Genomic DNA, 13915 nt, shown 5'->3' with positions numbered 1-13915 from the left:
TTTATTGGTTAAAAATGTCAGTGGCGGATTTAGGAGAGGGGCCCGGGGGGGGGGGGGGGACGGGTTCTGAATGCAACTATGAAATTCGTAGTCTGCGCGGTAGTTTTTTAACAGTGAATATTAATTCAAGTTTTGTTTACTTTCAAACCTTCCCGGACACCACTACAATAACACTTGCTTTTTAACAAATCATCATATAATTACAGTTATTTTGTGCCACACCGATTGCTTTGGAAAGATTATAAACGATTCATTTCTCCTTTCTAAACCGATTGAAATAATCATTCTAGTTATAGTGCCGTAGATTGCTAAAACAGTTCCCACAGAGTCGATTACTACATCAGGTGGCAGCCATCAATCACATTCCACACCTCAAAGCAAAAACATTCAAACTGTTATAAGCGCAAGGGAACGACTCGCAAGCTAAAACTGACATGAATGGATGTGTCCTGGCACTTGATTTGCCCAAGATAAGTTCGTCCATTGAACCAATCACAGATCTCGGCAAAGGTCCACTTTCCAGCTTACCGTTAGCGTAATGTAAAATGTTGTAGGCTTAAGAATGGTCTGAGGTTAAAGTTGATAGCACTGGGTTTGTCTAAACAACACCGTGTTGTATACTTACGATGTTCCGAAGCAGGCGTCGAGAAACCACACGCAACCGCTGATGTGTGTGATCAAAATAATGTACAATGTGAACTTAACGGCTCGTACTTTGCCAATGCTGTAGTTTAAGCTGTTTTCCAGGTTGGTGAAAAATCGTGGAATCTGAAGGTAAAAGTTATCATTGGAATAAGTAAAAGTTCTCGTGCAGTCTCAGGTCATGATCTTTAGCGAAGTGCATTCTCTCGATCCAACTTAACCTCTTTTTAACAGGAATTCCAGCGAAAAGAAGGGAGTCTCTTTCTACTCGGTTCTAGTCGAAAGTTCAGCCACGAAGCTTTGAAATGGGATCGAGAGAAAAGACTTTTTGTAGCCGACCATGTTAAAATTAAGAGAGAGAATGGACGGGTGCGACAGGAAAATTTCATATCTCTAAACAACGATGAATTATTTTATAAAGTTATTTATTGTAATAGCCGATTTGACGACTTTCCGCAAATTTCGGACCACTTTCCCAACAACTTGATTAAGTGAAGGTCGTCAAAATAACGTTTTAATCGTTTTTGTTAAGATTTCCAATAAGTTAAGAAGATTGCAGTTTACCGAGGGAGATCCGAAGATCTTTTTTTTTACCAGAAAATCTCAGCTCAATCAGAATCAAACTTGCCAGAAAACAACTTTTAACAATCGAACAAAATGCCAACAAACGAAATCTGATCAAAGAATATATCATGCATATTTAGAAACGTGGAAAAAACATTTTTTTCAGTGGAGAAACTCGTTTAAAGGCCACTTCCGAGATGCCTTTTCCTCTATTTCAAAACGAGTCCTGGTACACATCCTCAGTTATAAATACAAACGAAAATACACGAGTTTTATATTTGCACGTTCACTGTCTTCCAAATCGAACTCAATTCCACGCGAAAGGTTGTGCAACATGATTCGTTTTTTAAACAGGGGGTAACAGGGAAACGGAAAATGTCTTATTCTCTGTAGTTGCACGTTAAACATACCCTGACAGCTTTGATAAGTCGATTTAGACGGAGGAACGCCAAAAGATGCCATCTATCGTGGGAGTCTGTTCTTGTAGTGGCTAAGATTTCAATCGGTAGGATGGCAAGCAGGTCGATCCAAAAAAGGAGACTCCATCTGTAAGATTTTCTAATGTCCTTAAGTTCTGAAACAATCAAGGAGAACCAATAATAAAAACACAGTTTTACAGTTGTATTCAAAGTTAATATAAAACTAATATGGCCCACCTCATATTAGGTCTTATTATGAGTACATCAACTGCTTGCAGTCTTAATGGTAGAACTAGACTGGTTACGATAACGATTTCTCAAATGAGAACGAGCATTTAATCAGGGGCGGGTTTCAAACGCTTGTAGACAAGACTATGATAGAAGACCATTGTCATTGTTGAGACTTATTTCGAGGCTGAGGAAATACTCGTACTCATTTTTGAAATGCTGCTTTTTCCTCTTTCTCTATTTTTAACCCCCTCAGTCGGGAAACTAAAGTTTGCTACATTAGGTGGAGAATCCTCGAGGAACTGCTCGCTTAGGAAAATTTAATCTTGTTGTTCTGATCGATAAAAGTTGTAGCCGATTTGTCGGTTGACATTTTTGGCATTTCGGTAATATTCAATCAAACGTTTCGCTATTTAGGATTATTAGTTGTTAGACATATTTTGCCAATTTATCAGGTGTTTTTACCTTTTCAGGTAAAACGTGGGAATCCGTGGCCGGCTAGGTAGGTATTAAGGGTACAATACGCCATTTCCGAGCTCGAGTTACCCTCGACTGAGTGCGAAACCATTCATGTGAAAATGAGTTTCACCTACAGGTCCATTTTCATGCAAATCAAACTCATTTTCATTTGAATGGTTTCACACGTAGACTCGTTTTGAAACAGAGGCAATGGGTAACTCGGAAATAGCCTATTGCAATGTAATGCAGTGTAATTACCTGTTGTCGTTTCAGATGCCATGTTGAATCTCATAATAAAGTCTCCGACCAGGACAGCGTCCAATAAGTAGGTGATAACCAGAAGCACTGTAGCCCCGACGCTCTCACCGTATCCAAGAGAGTGTAAACTTATTGAAAACGACGCAACAAACGTGTACACGAAACAGATGATTAAGAGAACTGAAAGAACCAGTCGATCCCAGATCACCGCGAACCATGAATCAGGCATTATGACATGATGGGCGAGTTTCCATAAAGTGCTAAGTATGGAATAAAATTGTGTGACGACAAGTCCACAAAAGTCCAAAGTAGATATTGCCGTTATTTAATGGGACTTAGGTTCAGAACTGTTTTAGTTTTTTAAAAAAATACACACGCCTGAGCTCGACACACTGTCCCAAGTACAGATTATAGTTGCTATAAAAAAAATCTTTGCCCTTTAAGTTATCATTAATAAATTCCTTTAAACAAATGAGTGATGAAGCACATTTTCTTCGGTTAAGATGTTTATTAACGCTCCCTAAATCAAAGCATGGTAAATTCAAATTCAAATACATTCACTCGCTTATTTGTTTATATTCATTCTTTCATTTGCCCCTTCGTATGTTCGTCAGTTAGTTCTTTCGTTCACTCGTTCGGTAATTCGTTCGTTACCCCCCCCCCCCTTTTGTTTGTTCATTAGTTATTTTGTTCACTCGTTCGTTATTTCTTTCGTTCGTTCTTTCGTTCTTTTGTTCGTTCTTTCGTTCGTTCGTTCGTTCGTTCGTTCGTTCGTTCGTTCGTTCGTGCGTTCGTGCGTTCGTTCATTCGTTCGTTCGTTCTTTCTATCGTTCGTTCTTTCGTTCTTTTTTTCGTTCTTTCGTTCGTTTGTTCTTTCGTTCGTTCGTTCGTTATTTCTTTCCTTCGTTCTTTCGTTCTTTTGTTCATTCGTTCGTTCGTTCGTTCGTTCGTTCGTTCGTTCGTTCGTTCGTTCGTTCGTTCTATCATTCACTCGTTCGTCCGTCCGTTCGTTCACTCGTTTGTTCACTCGTTCGTTCTTTCGTTCGTTTTTTCGTTTGTTCGTTTGGTCTTTCGTTCACTCGTTCGTTCCGTTAAACCGGGCGTGTAGTAATAATAATAACGATTCAAAAGCCAAATGAAAACTATTTTGTTACAAGCAGGATTAGCTAAACGCGAGGAGAAAAGAAAAATAACAGGTAAGTCGTGAAACATGTGCGTTCATCTTGTACCGTATGAGTTCCTACTCACCTTCTCTTTGGCGCCGTCTGTTCTTTAAATCCCTATGAACAAATAGAAGCAAAATAATGAGCAGATAAATTTGTACGACTACATAGCTTAGATGGAAGTCGATGTTGAGAAAAAGAAAACCAAAATCACCCCCCCCCCCCCCCACCAGAAAGCTTGCCCAGATTAATTCTTCTAATGACGTTAAAGGGGCTATGTCGCGCAATTTTAGGCAATTTCGGCACTGACCAACTGTTCAAAGAATGAACTTAAATATCACAATAACGGTTTAATCCTGTAGAATAACTTAAAAGAAACACAGATCGAAAGACAAAAAGGGGCATGGATGGGCAAAATTCGATAAGATTAAAACGGATTGCTTTTGGGTAAACTTCGGCCCGACTTTTTTTTAAGCCTTTTATCTCAATTTGCATATTTGTATGAAAGAGTCATTTACAGTGCTCGAAAATCATCCTTGTTTGTTGTGTGGCCGGGATTTTGCCAATAAATGACCTTTGCATTGCCAATTTAACGTTTACAGCTCTTAATTAACGAAAATAAACATAATTACCTAAAATACCGTGACATGGTCCCTTTAAATTAAAATGCCTTCTCGATCAATAAATCATAATTCAGGCTGATTATCGTTATGTGTTCCAGCTCACGCTACCCACTCTTTCCCCAGCCTTAGTTGTCACTTACCGCACTTTGCCTTAACCACTGCTCGGCCTGCTCGTTTTCCATGTCCAAGAACACGTTTTTTTCGCTTCCTGTTGGCGCCTTTGATTCCAAATGGTTGAGATCACATCGGTGTTCAACGGCCAAATACAACTGCTCTGCCACTGAACGAAGAAACTCAGAATAAGTATTAATATCCCCGGCCACAAGTTGGCATTATAACGACTGTTCGATTATAACAATGGTTTCACTGATTCCCAATGTCTTCACCCTAAACGAAAGCAAAAAAGCAACGATATGCAAGACTAAGATTTAGATACCTATTATCCTGCTATACAGGCTGCTTTTACTTTGTAAAAAAATGACAATCAAGTAAACAACCAATCAACGAGAGACGCGCTTAAATACCCAATAAGCGACATGGTTCTATGTAGAGCTACGCCAGCGGTATGGAATTTTTCGGGTGGAATTTCACATGCCACTCTTGCAACGGGGTGAGGAGGTGGGTAACCTGCGATCAGGCGTTATTTTTCTCGCGGCGGATCGATAGGGGTCAACGGAAAAATGAACGCCTGATTCAATTACTTGTCGAGTCGTCTGTAAAAAGTCCAGAATCTGGACTTTTTTCTGATTGGTCAGGAAACAAACGGCAACATTAGAACTTTTTCCTGATTGGCTAATTGAGTTCAAGTCTTATTTCAAAAATATCGCGCGTAGATGATTGTTATCATGGCGGGTGTTGAGCGGAATGAAGCGAGTTCTTCTAGCTCTTAGAAAATCTCTCAAGAGTTTTGTTCACAAAACATTTAAAGACGAACAAAGGGAGTGTATTCGACGAATAGTTTGTGAAAGAAAAGATGTTTGGCGGTGCTTCCGACGGGATTCGGCAAGAGCGTGATCTACCACCAATGGTGTCGAAGAGTATTACATCACACCACCAAAGGTACGCCAGACGATCGTGCCAGTGACGAAAACTACGGCCTTGAAATGTCTGACCTGAGCCTTACACAAAATCAGCCTTTGCAGAAAACAAATTTTAAAAACCATCCAAACAGCTCGTTCAAAAAGGATAATTCAAACATGTTTGTGAGAGTATAAAAAATATAATTTGAAGGCGCTAATCACGCTTATCTGATGGCATCGCCGACATTCTCGACGACGTTGACAGATATTCTAATTAGGTGGCGGCAGGCGACTTGACAAGTAATTGTATCAGGCTTTCTTTTTTTCGCCTTCCCTCCGCCGCGAAAAAAGAAAGCCTGATCGCAGGTTAGGAGGTGGGGAGAAAGGATGGGCGGGGGTGTGGGGAGTGAAATGAAACCGTGAACAAAATCGGGTCTTTACCCAGGTTATTCCACAGCAAACGCAATATCAAAGAGAACTTCGTTTAGTCTCAACTGCTCTTGCGTTAGCTTTAGAGTAAGTTATACAAAAAAGACTGTAAAACTAACCTTCAGGGTAATGTTTCAGAACTCTGTTAAGATCCGCCCTGTCAAGCAAGAAGATGACACACGGAGTGGCAGCACGAACAGATGCTGACCTTGGAAGATTGTACACCATGCTCACCTAAACAAAAATAACAAACACAATAATAAAATGTTCCCTTAATTTGTTTATGAAGAGTGTTTACCACGAAACTCTAACGCAGGCTAATATGATCAACTACTCCTCTTATGATGTAAACATGTTTCTTCTACTAAGTATAAGAGGGAAGTAGATCCCAGCGGTTATTCAGGATCATTGTTTGATTTTCTTTGATTGAGGCATTTTTAAATGGGACTTGTAATCATCGTAACGATATTGCTATGTAAACGGCGAATGCACGCTCCATGTTTGTGTTTGAACTGCTTCTGGTAATGCCAGTCTCACTTACTGCTCCCTAGTGGACTCTCCAACTACGTAAAACACTAACTAGTTCATAACGTTTCATAGGTATCGCAGCAGGAATTGATGGTGACTTCTTTACATCACCAAAGCTTCTAGGCGCGTCACTGAGAGTTTTTGTATGATACCATCATTCCAAAGGATATTTGCGATAATTTCAAGTTTCTCTGCTATAAAATAACGTGCCTTAACTTTTTTCAAATTCTTATACATGTATTTTCTAATTCACTTACTTCACCGAACAGTTTTCCCTCCTTCAAAGTCACTAACACTCCGCTGTCATTTTCACAAAGAATCTGAAGGTAGAAAATAAAGTAACGATGACGTAATTACTCTCAGATGACAAGGTGCTGCACCGAAAAGGGGGGAGGGGGTGGGGGGGGGGGGGGGATGGCGATTCTCTCCGAAAATTTGGGTGGGGTGTGCGGCGCGCTTCATGAAACCCCTTATACCCTATTTCAAACCAAAATATGCGATTTCCTCATCCTATTTCAGACCTTAGCTATTTATATCAGACCAGGAACTTCTTGAGTTTCAGAGACGTTTGATTAGGGCTACAAATTCCCGACGTTTTTAATTTGAACTTCTCCCTAGTTGTTGCTATGAACAATTTTTTAATCTGATTCCTAATCTTGAACCATCATGAGGTGCTATGCTATCATGTGTCAGATGATTCAATAGTTTGCAAAATTTGATTGTTTCCCAGCCCTTTCCTTCCATGTTGAAGCTGAAATAAAAATGTAGCTTTAAAACAAACTAACCTCTGCTCTACCGCGGTGTATGTAAAACATGTGATGTCCAATGTCCCCTTTGCTCGCAATAATCTGATTTGGCATGTAGAACACGGGCCGTATAACTAGAGAGAGCATGCGCTTAAAACCAGGATTGAGGCCTCTGAACAGAGGAGCCTGCAGTGTTGAAAGAGAAAAAATGCTTACTTCATCTATATCGTTATACATTTTAAAATTAAATCTAGTTAACTAATATTACATAATTAACCGTACGGAAAAACATGGCGGCTGTACATTTTGCCACAATACCTTGCGAACCTAACACAGCCAATAGGGCACAAAGACAGCCAATTTTATCCGAAATTCGTCCCAGTACTAACAACATTGTTCATGTAGGGTTCGAAGTTTTTAGAGCTTTTCTGTGCGTTTTTATGAGGGTTTTAAGCGTTTTGCGCGCAAGGAATTATAGGTAAATATACCAGTCGCCATCTTTTTCGGTACGGTGGATTGACGCATACCTTTTCCAAAACCTTTTTGTTGATCATAAGAGAGAGCTCGGCTTGGAAGGTCAGCGGTAAATCATTGAACATGCCTACTCCACTTACGCCATGATTATGTGTCCACTGAAAAGAGTCAAGAAAAAGAGTTCGTATTTACATCAAAACAAAAATAATAAGAAAAGGTTTTATTCTTTGGAGTGATAAGTTTTGTTGTTATGAGACCCTTAAAAAAAGCAAAGAAGTCTTCGAATCTAAAAAAATTCAAACACTGTTCATGTACTAATTAATATTGCAGTTTATAACATTGAAACATTGAGATTCTCGGGAAACAAATAGGCCATTTCCGAGTTACCCTTTGCCTCTGTTTCAAAACGAGTCTATGTGCGAAACCATTCAAATGAAAATGAGTTTGATTTGCATGAAAATGACCCTGTAGATGAAACTCATTTTCTTATGAATGGTTTCGCACCTAGACTCGTTTTGAAACAGAGGCAAAGGTAACTCGGAAATAGCCTATTTAACTGTTTCCCTCGGGGACAGTCATTAAGTGTATAATGTGTAACATATAAGTAATATAAAGAAGGTATAAAAATGTAGGTTATTTTATTTTTTTGCGGTGTTTTGGAGAAAGTTTCTTCTCTATTAATTTGTATTTGCGTCCAATTTGTGGTTCGCTACTTTTTCTTGTTAAAATTTAGTTCTAAAAAGACTCAAATCACCAGGATTTATTTCATCTTATTTTTTAAGACCTAACGAATTTAGAAATGATCATTTAAATGATTAATAGCCGATTGCCTCTATAGCGCGCGCCTGCAGGGAATCACGGTAGTTGTATTCATCAAACCATGCGCGAGACTCAGCAACGAGTCTCACGTTGCTGAGTCTCGCGCATGGTTTGATGAATACAACTACCGTGATTTCCTGCAGGCGCGCGCTATAGAGGGAATCGGGCATTATAAAGTAAATATTAATTTACCAGGTATTCGTAGTAAGCAAGAACTCTGTAGCGAATGTCGGAAGAGATCTTCATATCACGCTGCAATAAAAAGAAAAAGGAAAGTACCGATAAGTTAGCCTAAGTAACAGGAAGTTTAATTTTGCGGAGCGCGTTGCCCGCCTATTTCCTAGGCTACGATAATAAAATACGATGAACGATAGCGTAACCAACATGGCGCACATTAATGGCAGTCACTCCAGCAAGAATAATGTAATCATTTGAGAGACGTAGAATATTTGTAGTGGCATGCAATAGTTGTTTACAAAAACAACCTAATTCACAACATTTTTCAACCAATCAATCCATAAACAAGTTCTGAAAATAATAAAAGCCAAGTTTAGTTTTACTGAATTAATTGAACTTCTCGCTATTACCTACTGTAGCCTAATGATGACTTAATGAAGTCGAAAACGTTCGGACTTTCCTTCTAAAAAATAATTTGTTTTTCGGCATGTAAGCAACTATTTTTCTCTCGCTATGAGTTTTTAGTTCTGCCGTCTTAACTTTGATGCAATCTATAAGCTAACTATCTTTCGTCTTGGTATTTTGAGTTGTAATGTTTTTTTTTTTTAATTTTATTGGTAATTCATTCATTCCCTGGATAAGTCAAGCCTGCCTGATTGGAAACTCTACATTCTACCATCCCAGCCCTTTTTATTATTTTTTTCTTTTGCAAGGAATGACGTAACATACCATGTGATCTTTGATTACGTCAAGATGATGTATGTATCTAGCTCGTTGTGAATCCAAGTTGGTCAGCATGGACGCCATTCCACCCAAAATGAAACCAAAGAACAGTCCAATACCCACCAGCATGGCAAATATGGAAAACCATTTCTCCTCTAATGTAACGGCGTGAAGATCTCCATAGCTGCAAACGCAAGTTGAATTAAAATGTATCTTTGAGCAAAGCGAGAACCATTATAGTGCTGTCCTGGTTTTTCACCGTCGCAGCAGTATGAGTGTAGGGGAGTTAACAATCTTTACAAATAAGTTAGTCACTCCAAACGTTACCACCTCTCGCTTTTGCCGAAATTGGTGGCATTTATTGGTGCTAAAGCAGGGAACTCCCTTCCGGTAACGGACTTATTTTAATTCTTAAGGACGCGTTTATCTGTTTGTGTGTCTGTTCGTCTGTCGTAGTTCCTTCGATCCGTCTGTCCGTTTGCCGGACTGTCTGTTTGTCGTTCTGAGCGTCGATAAATTCGCCGAAGGCCATAATTAAAATTTAAGAATGAGCTAGAGAAAACATAGAGAAAACATAGAGAGAGGGCTGGGGTTGCCTAAATCACACTACTCACAAAGAGTTAGGGACGCTATAGTTATAAACAGTTATCAAATGTGAATGATTTTTCTTGTGATACTCACCCAGTTGAAGTAGCAGTCGCTGTAGCCCAATAAAGTGACCAAACATATTTCTTTCCAACTTCAGCAAACTGAATCCCTTTTAAAACGAAATAAGAGTTCGTCAGAACACACAACGACAACAGCATCATCAAAAACAAAATTAAAAAGAAATCGCTACTTGCACTTCATGATCCATTGATTTAAACTAATTATACAGTATGGGGTAAGGGGAGGGGGGTGGTATTAGTTTTGTTCTTGTTTTTCATTCTATTTTTAATTGGGTGGGATAAATTTTTTATATTTTTAATAGCATATACTTAAGTTTATTTTAATTTTTAGCCTACGTTTTATACATGAGCCTCTGGCTCGGACATTGAGGGAGACCTCGTCCCACGTATGGACAATAAAATTGTATTGTATTGTAAAAAAATTGTATTGTATTGAAACCAATTTAACCCAACCAACAACGAACTACTAAAAAAATGAGCAGCTTAACTTAAAACTAAGGTGGTCGCAAAATACAGGGTCCTACTGCACGAATCCAAAACTGCTTCTTAATATCATTATACAACTTTTCCCCGTCACGCGCTCTGGTTTTCGTTTATTACAGATCAAAAGTAATATAAACTTCTATTTCTGCACGCCCTTTATACCGCGCGCACCTAAGATTAGCACTCAGAAAAACGTCTGCCAATTACGTGTCGTTTGAGTAGCTAGAACACAAATTAACTAGTATCATGTAGTATGTTTGTGCATAGCATGGCCTGAGAATATTTTTGATGGTCTTCAAGCAAACTGCATTGTATACCAACAATGACGACAATAATTTGATAACAAAGCTTTATGTAAATTATGATATACCAGGCTCAATTTCAAGGTAAGACCCATTCTCACTCAAATTCATTGTTGTGAAATTTCAGTTTCTCATTTAATTGTTCTTGTACTGATTACATTCAGATATCGCTGTGAATCGCATTTCAAACTGGAATAGGTTGGTGATTGAAAAAGTACGAGGCAAATAGTTGTAGCAATTCCTCGTTTTCATACTTATTCTGTTATGTGATATAATTACCTGTATCAAGTTCCACTGCCCAGCTGTCAGCGTCACATGACATATTAGCAGCTCCCACATTGGCGCACGCAAGAGAATACCATACACACGACATCAGATGAATCGTTATCGTACCGATTGTAGCATATTTGAATGCCCGGATGAGTGATGTGTTGGTTCCCAGTTCGTTCTCTCGTGCCCCTAAAAAAAGCAAAATCCAAAGATCATTTTAGTAATGTGAATAAGTAAAATTTTGGCAGACACGATTTCAGCGATAAAATCAATGAAATGAATGATCAACTAGTGAAATGGAAGATCTGTGAAGAAAAATGTTACTAAAAGTAACCGGTTTTTCCAGAGAAACGGGTGGAAAGCAAACCCTGGAATTAAAATGAAAACTACCGTGAAACTGCCTTCAATTCTCGTGTTCCATCGTTCAGTTGTCTTTCTTCTCCACTTGCAAACGAAGGTATGAAAAGGAAATCTCGTTATTTACATCGGATAATTCTGATTTAATTTTTATTCTCGGTTTGTTTGCTTTTTACGCTCGATGGTGATTTTTTTAGTAAGTAATAAATTGGAAGAACGGATTTTCATACTCGAGCTAGAAATCTGTGGAATATAATTAATAATGTTCTCTTTGACTCAGATAATCTACTAAAAGCTGTGACCAATATTTATTGATTTCTTATTTTGTGGTCTATAAGTTCAAGTTGTTGTATGTGGTATGAATTCCCATGTGTAGGGCTATTGCAATTGAAATAAGATTCCGCTTAAATTATATTAGACAAGACTAAAGTAACACGCGAACTGGGCAAATAAATGGTACAAATCCCTCCTCGCGATCTAAATGAGGCGTGTCTACACAGGACGTGGGCAACACCATATAACAATCGGAGATATAAAATAAGACGCGGCTTACATTAAATAATACGTGAATTAGAGCCATTAGAGCCAAAATAAGACGCATCCTGTTTTAGACGCACCTTGTTTTAGTTGTAAGGCGGACTTTTTCTCATTTATATGCTTAGTTCAATCCCCTTCTTATTTAAGCCGCGTCTTATGTTTCTCGTATAGATATCCCTAGCTTATTGGGGTGATTTTTTTCAAAGCTTAGTTGTTTGAAGGGGCAGACCATTATTTTTTGGAGGGGGGGGGGGGGGGGGGATTCAAAAGTTTTTTCAAGCAAACTTTTTTTTTTAGAGTCGTGGTATGTGCAAACAATGTTTTCCGGCTGCAACTTCCTGCAGACAATTAACAGTTATTGGACTTGAGCAAAATATCGTGATTTGTTAGTGGCGAGCAGATAAATAATTGTTTTATCATTCGATCACTAAATTTGTTACGCACAAAGTACCTTCGGGAACTGCGTGAAAACCGCACTATTTCTTGCTGAATTAATGCAGACGAAAGCGTAACTTCTCCTTCGATAATAGAATACGAGCTGGTCTTCATCCAATTCTCTTTCTTTCAGATATTGCCGAAATACAATAAGAGGAAATTCCATTGCCTTCTTTGTAATTTCGCTGTTTTTTCGGGCCTTGTAGACAAATCCAACCGCTATTATTCTTCATCTCTGTAAAACGAGGTGCCATTTTTCTCAGAAGTGGACACAACTACCCATGAGCAGAATATTATGTGTAGCAAAATGACTGTCAGACGCTAATGCGCACGAGCAGGCCATTATTTGTAAGCAGTTATTTGCAGATCACGTGGTGGGCTCTCGGCCAATGAAAAAGACGAAAAAATTGCATCGAATGATAATGTTTTTTGATGTCCGCAAATAATTTATTTTGGCTTTAGCAAACAATTTATTGTATGACTTTTGAACCCACTACCTCCGAAAAAAGTCATGGTCGGTCCCTAATGTGCACGAAAACAGTTTGAAATCGACGCAGTTTCATAACCTTTAGAATATTAAATTGAAGTGATTAAACGGAAAGGCTGCGATCGCTTCTTTTTTTTAAGCACCGTAAAAATAAATAAAAAAATACAAGGTTGGGGCATTTAATAACGAGAAAATTTAGCCTAATTTTTAAGTTCGTCGTCTACAAACGGTATTGGTTTCGCCGCGGTTTACTCTCCGTTCATAATGGAATAAAAGCAAGCGCACGCAACGCCAGAAAACCTTTCTTCTAAAGATAAAATGAAGGTAACTTACCGAAAAATGCAATAAGCCTGTAAACCCTCAAAATACGGTTGAGCCTCAACAATGACAATGTCTGATGCCATCTGAGATGAGTACCAACTCCAAAAGCCAGTAGATCCAGCGGAATTATGGCCAGTAAGTCAGGTATAAACTTGCCACGGAGATAGCGTCGCCGAATCAACGATCGGTCCGTGATAAGAGTTCCTTTGCTGAAATATCCAACACAAAATCTAAGCAGCACATCCACAACAAATAAGACATCAAAAATGTAGGCGAAAACCCAAAGCGTTGAACTTTGCGAATCGAAGCTCGCTTGAAAAGGAACAATCAGACAAGTCAGAAAGATGCAGATGGAGTTAACGGTTTCCCAGTATCTGAAACGATCCGAGCGAGGATTTACCACAAAGGCAGATTTTTGATAATTTAGCTCCTCGTTGGCGAGGGAAACCCCTCTAAAAGTAACTTGTACTTGTTGGTCCCACGTGGAGGACATTCTCACGCGGGGATGGAAATAAATCTTACAGCGCTACATGTTGAACGTAGCGCTGAGCGCGAAACCTTGCTGAAAATAAAACGCAACGGTTACTTTTTGTGCATTTGTTCGTTAAAAATGACGCGACAAAAGGGTTTGCGCGTCACTTGCGCGCGCAAATTCTTGACAGGCCTTGCTGTGCGCGAGCAGAATGAGTGGCTTGTATGTGATGGCGCGCGCGCGGACTACCAGAGACTTGTGCGCACGTGCAAGTCCGGCTAAAAGATAAAATGGAGCAATTGTTTATATAAA

General features: G+C 39.0%; 1 protein-coding gene across 1 annotated transcript in view; it reads right to left on the bottom strand.

Moving 5' to 3' along the window:
* The window catches only part of LOC144650975 (uncharacterized), a 44276-nt gene extending 30537 nt beyond the window's left edge, over positions 1–13739 (bottom strand). The window contains exons 1-14 of the mRNA XM_078510821.1: positions 13144–13739; positions 11004–11183; positions 9953–10028; positions 9278–9455; positions 8564–8623; positions 7606–7710; positions 7118–7264; positions 6590–6652; positions 5924–6038; positions 4497–4636; positions 3819–3850; positions 2571–2830; positions 1617–1780; positions 626–768 (exon numbers count right to left, since the gene is read on the bottom strand). Of these exons, the coding sequence (XP_078366947.1) occupies positions 626–768; positions 1617–1780; positions 2571–2830; positions 3819–3850; positions 4497–4636; positions 5924–6038; positions 6590–6652; positions 7118–7264; positions 7606–7710; positions 8564–8623; positions 9278–9455; positions 9953–10028; positions 11004–11183; positions 13144–13624 (2144 nt within the window). The 5' untranslated portion in view covers positions 13625–13739. The remainder of the gene's footprint in view (positions 1–625; positions 769–1616; positions 1781–2570; positions 2831–3818; positions 3851–4496; positions 4637–5923; positions 6039–6589; positions 6653–7117; positions 7265–7605; positions 7711–8563; positions 8624–9277; positions 9456–9952; positions 10029–11003; positions 11184–13143) is intronic.
* Between the last annotated feature and the right edge of the window lie 176 nt (positions 13740–13915).

Source organism: Oculina patagonica, chromosome 4 (genome assembly GCF_052425735.1).
Source record: "Oculina patagonica isolate OP01 chromosome 4, crgOcupat, whole genome shotgun sequence".
NCBI lineage: Eukaryota > Metazoa > Cnidaria > Anthozoa > Scleractinia > Oculinidae > Oculina > Oculina patagonica.
The sequence above is the reverse complement of the archived record's forward strand: the minus strand, read 5'-3'. Positions and strand labels throughout refer to the sequence as shown.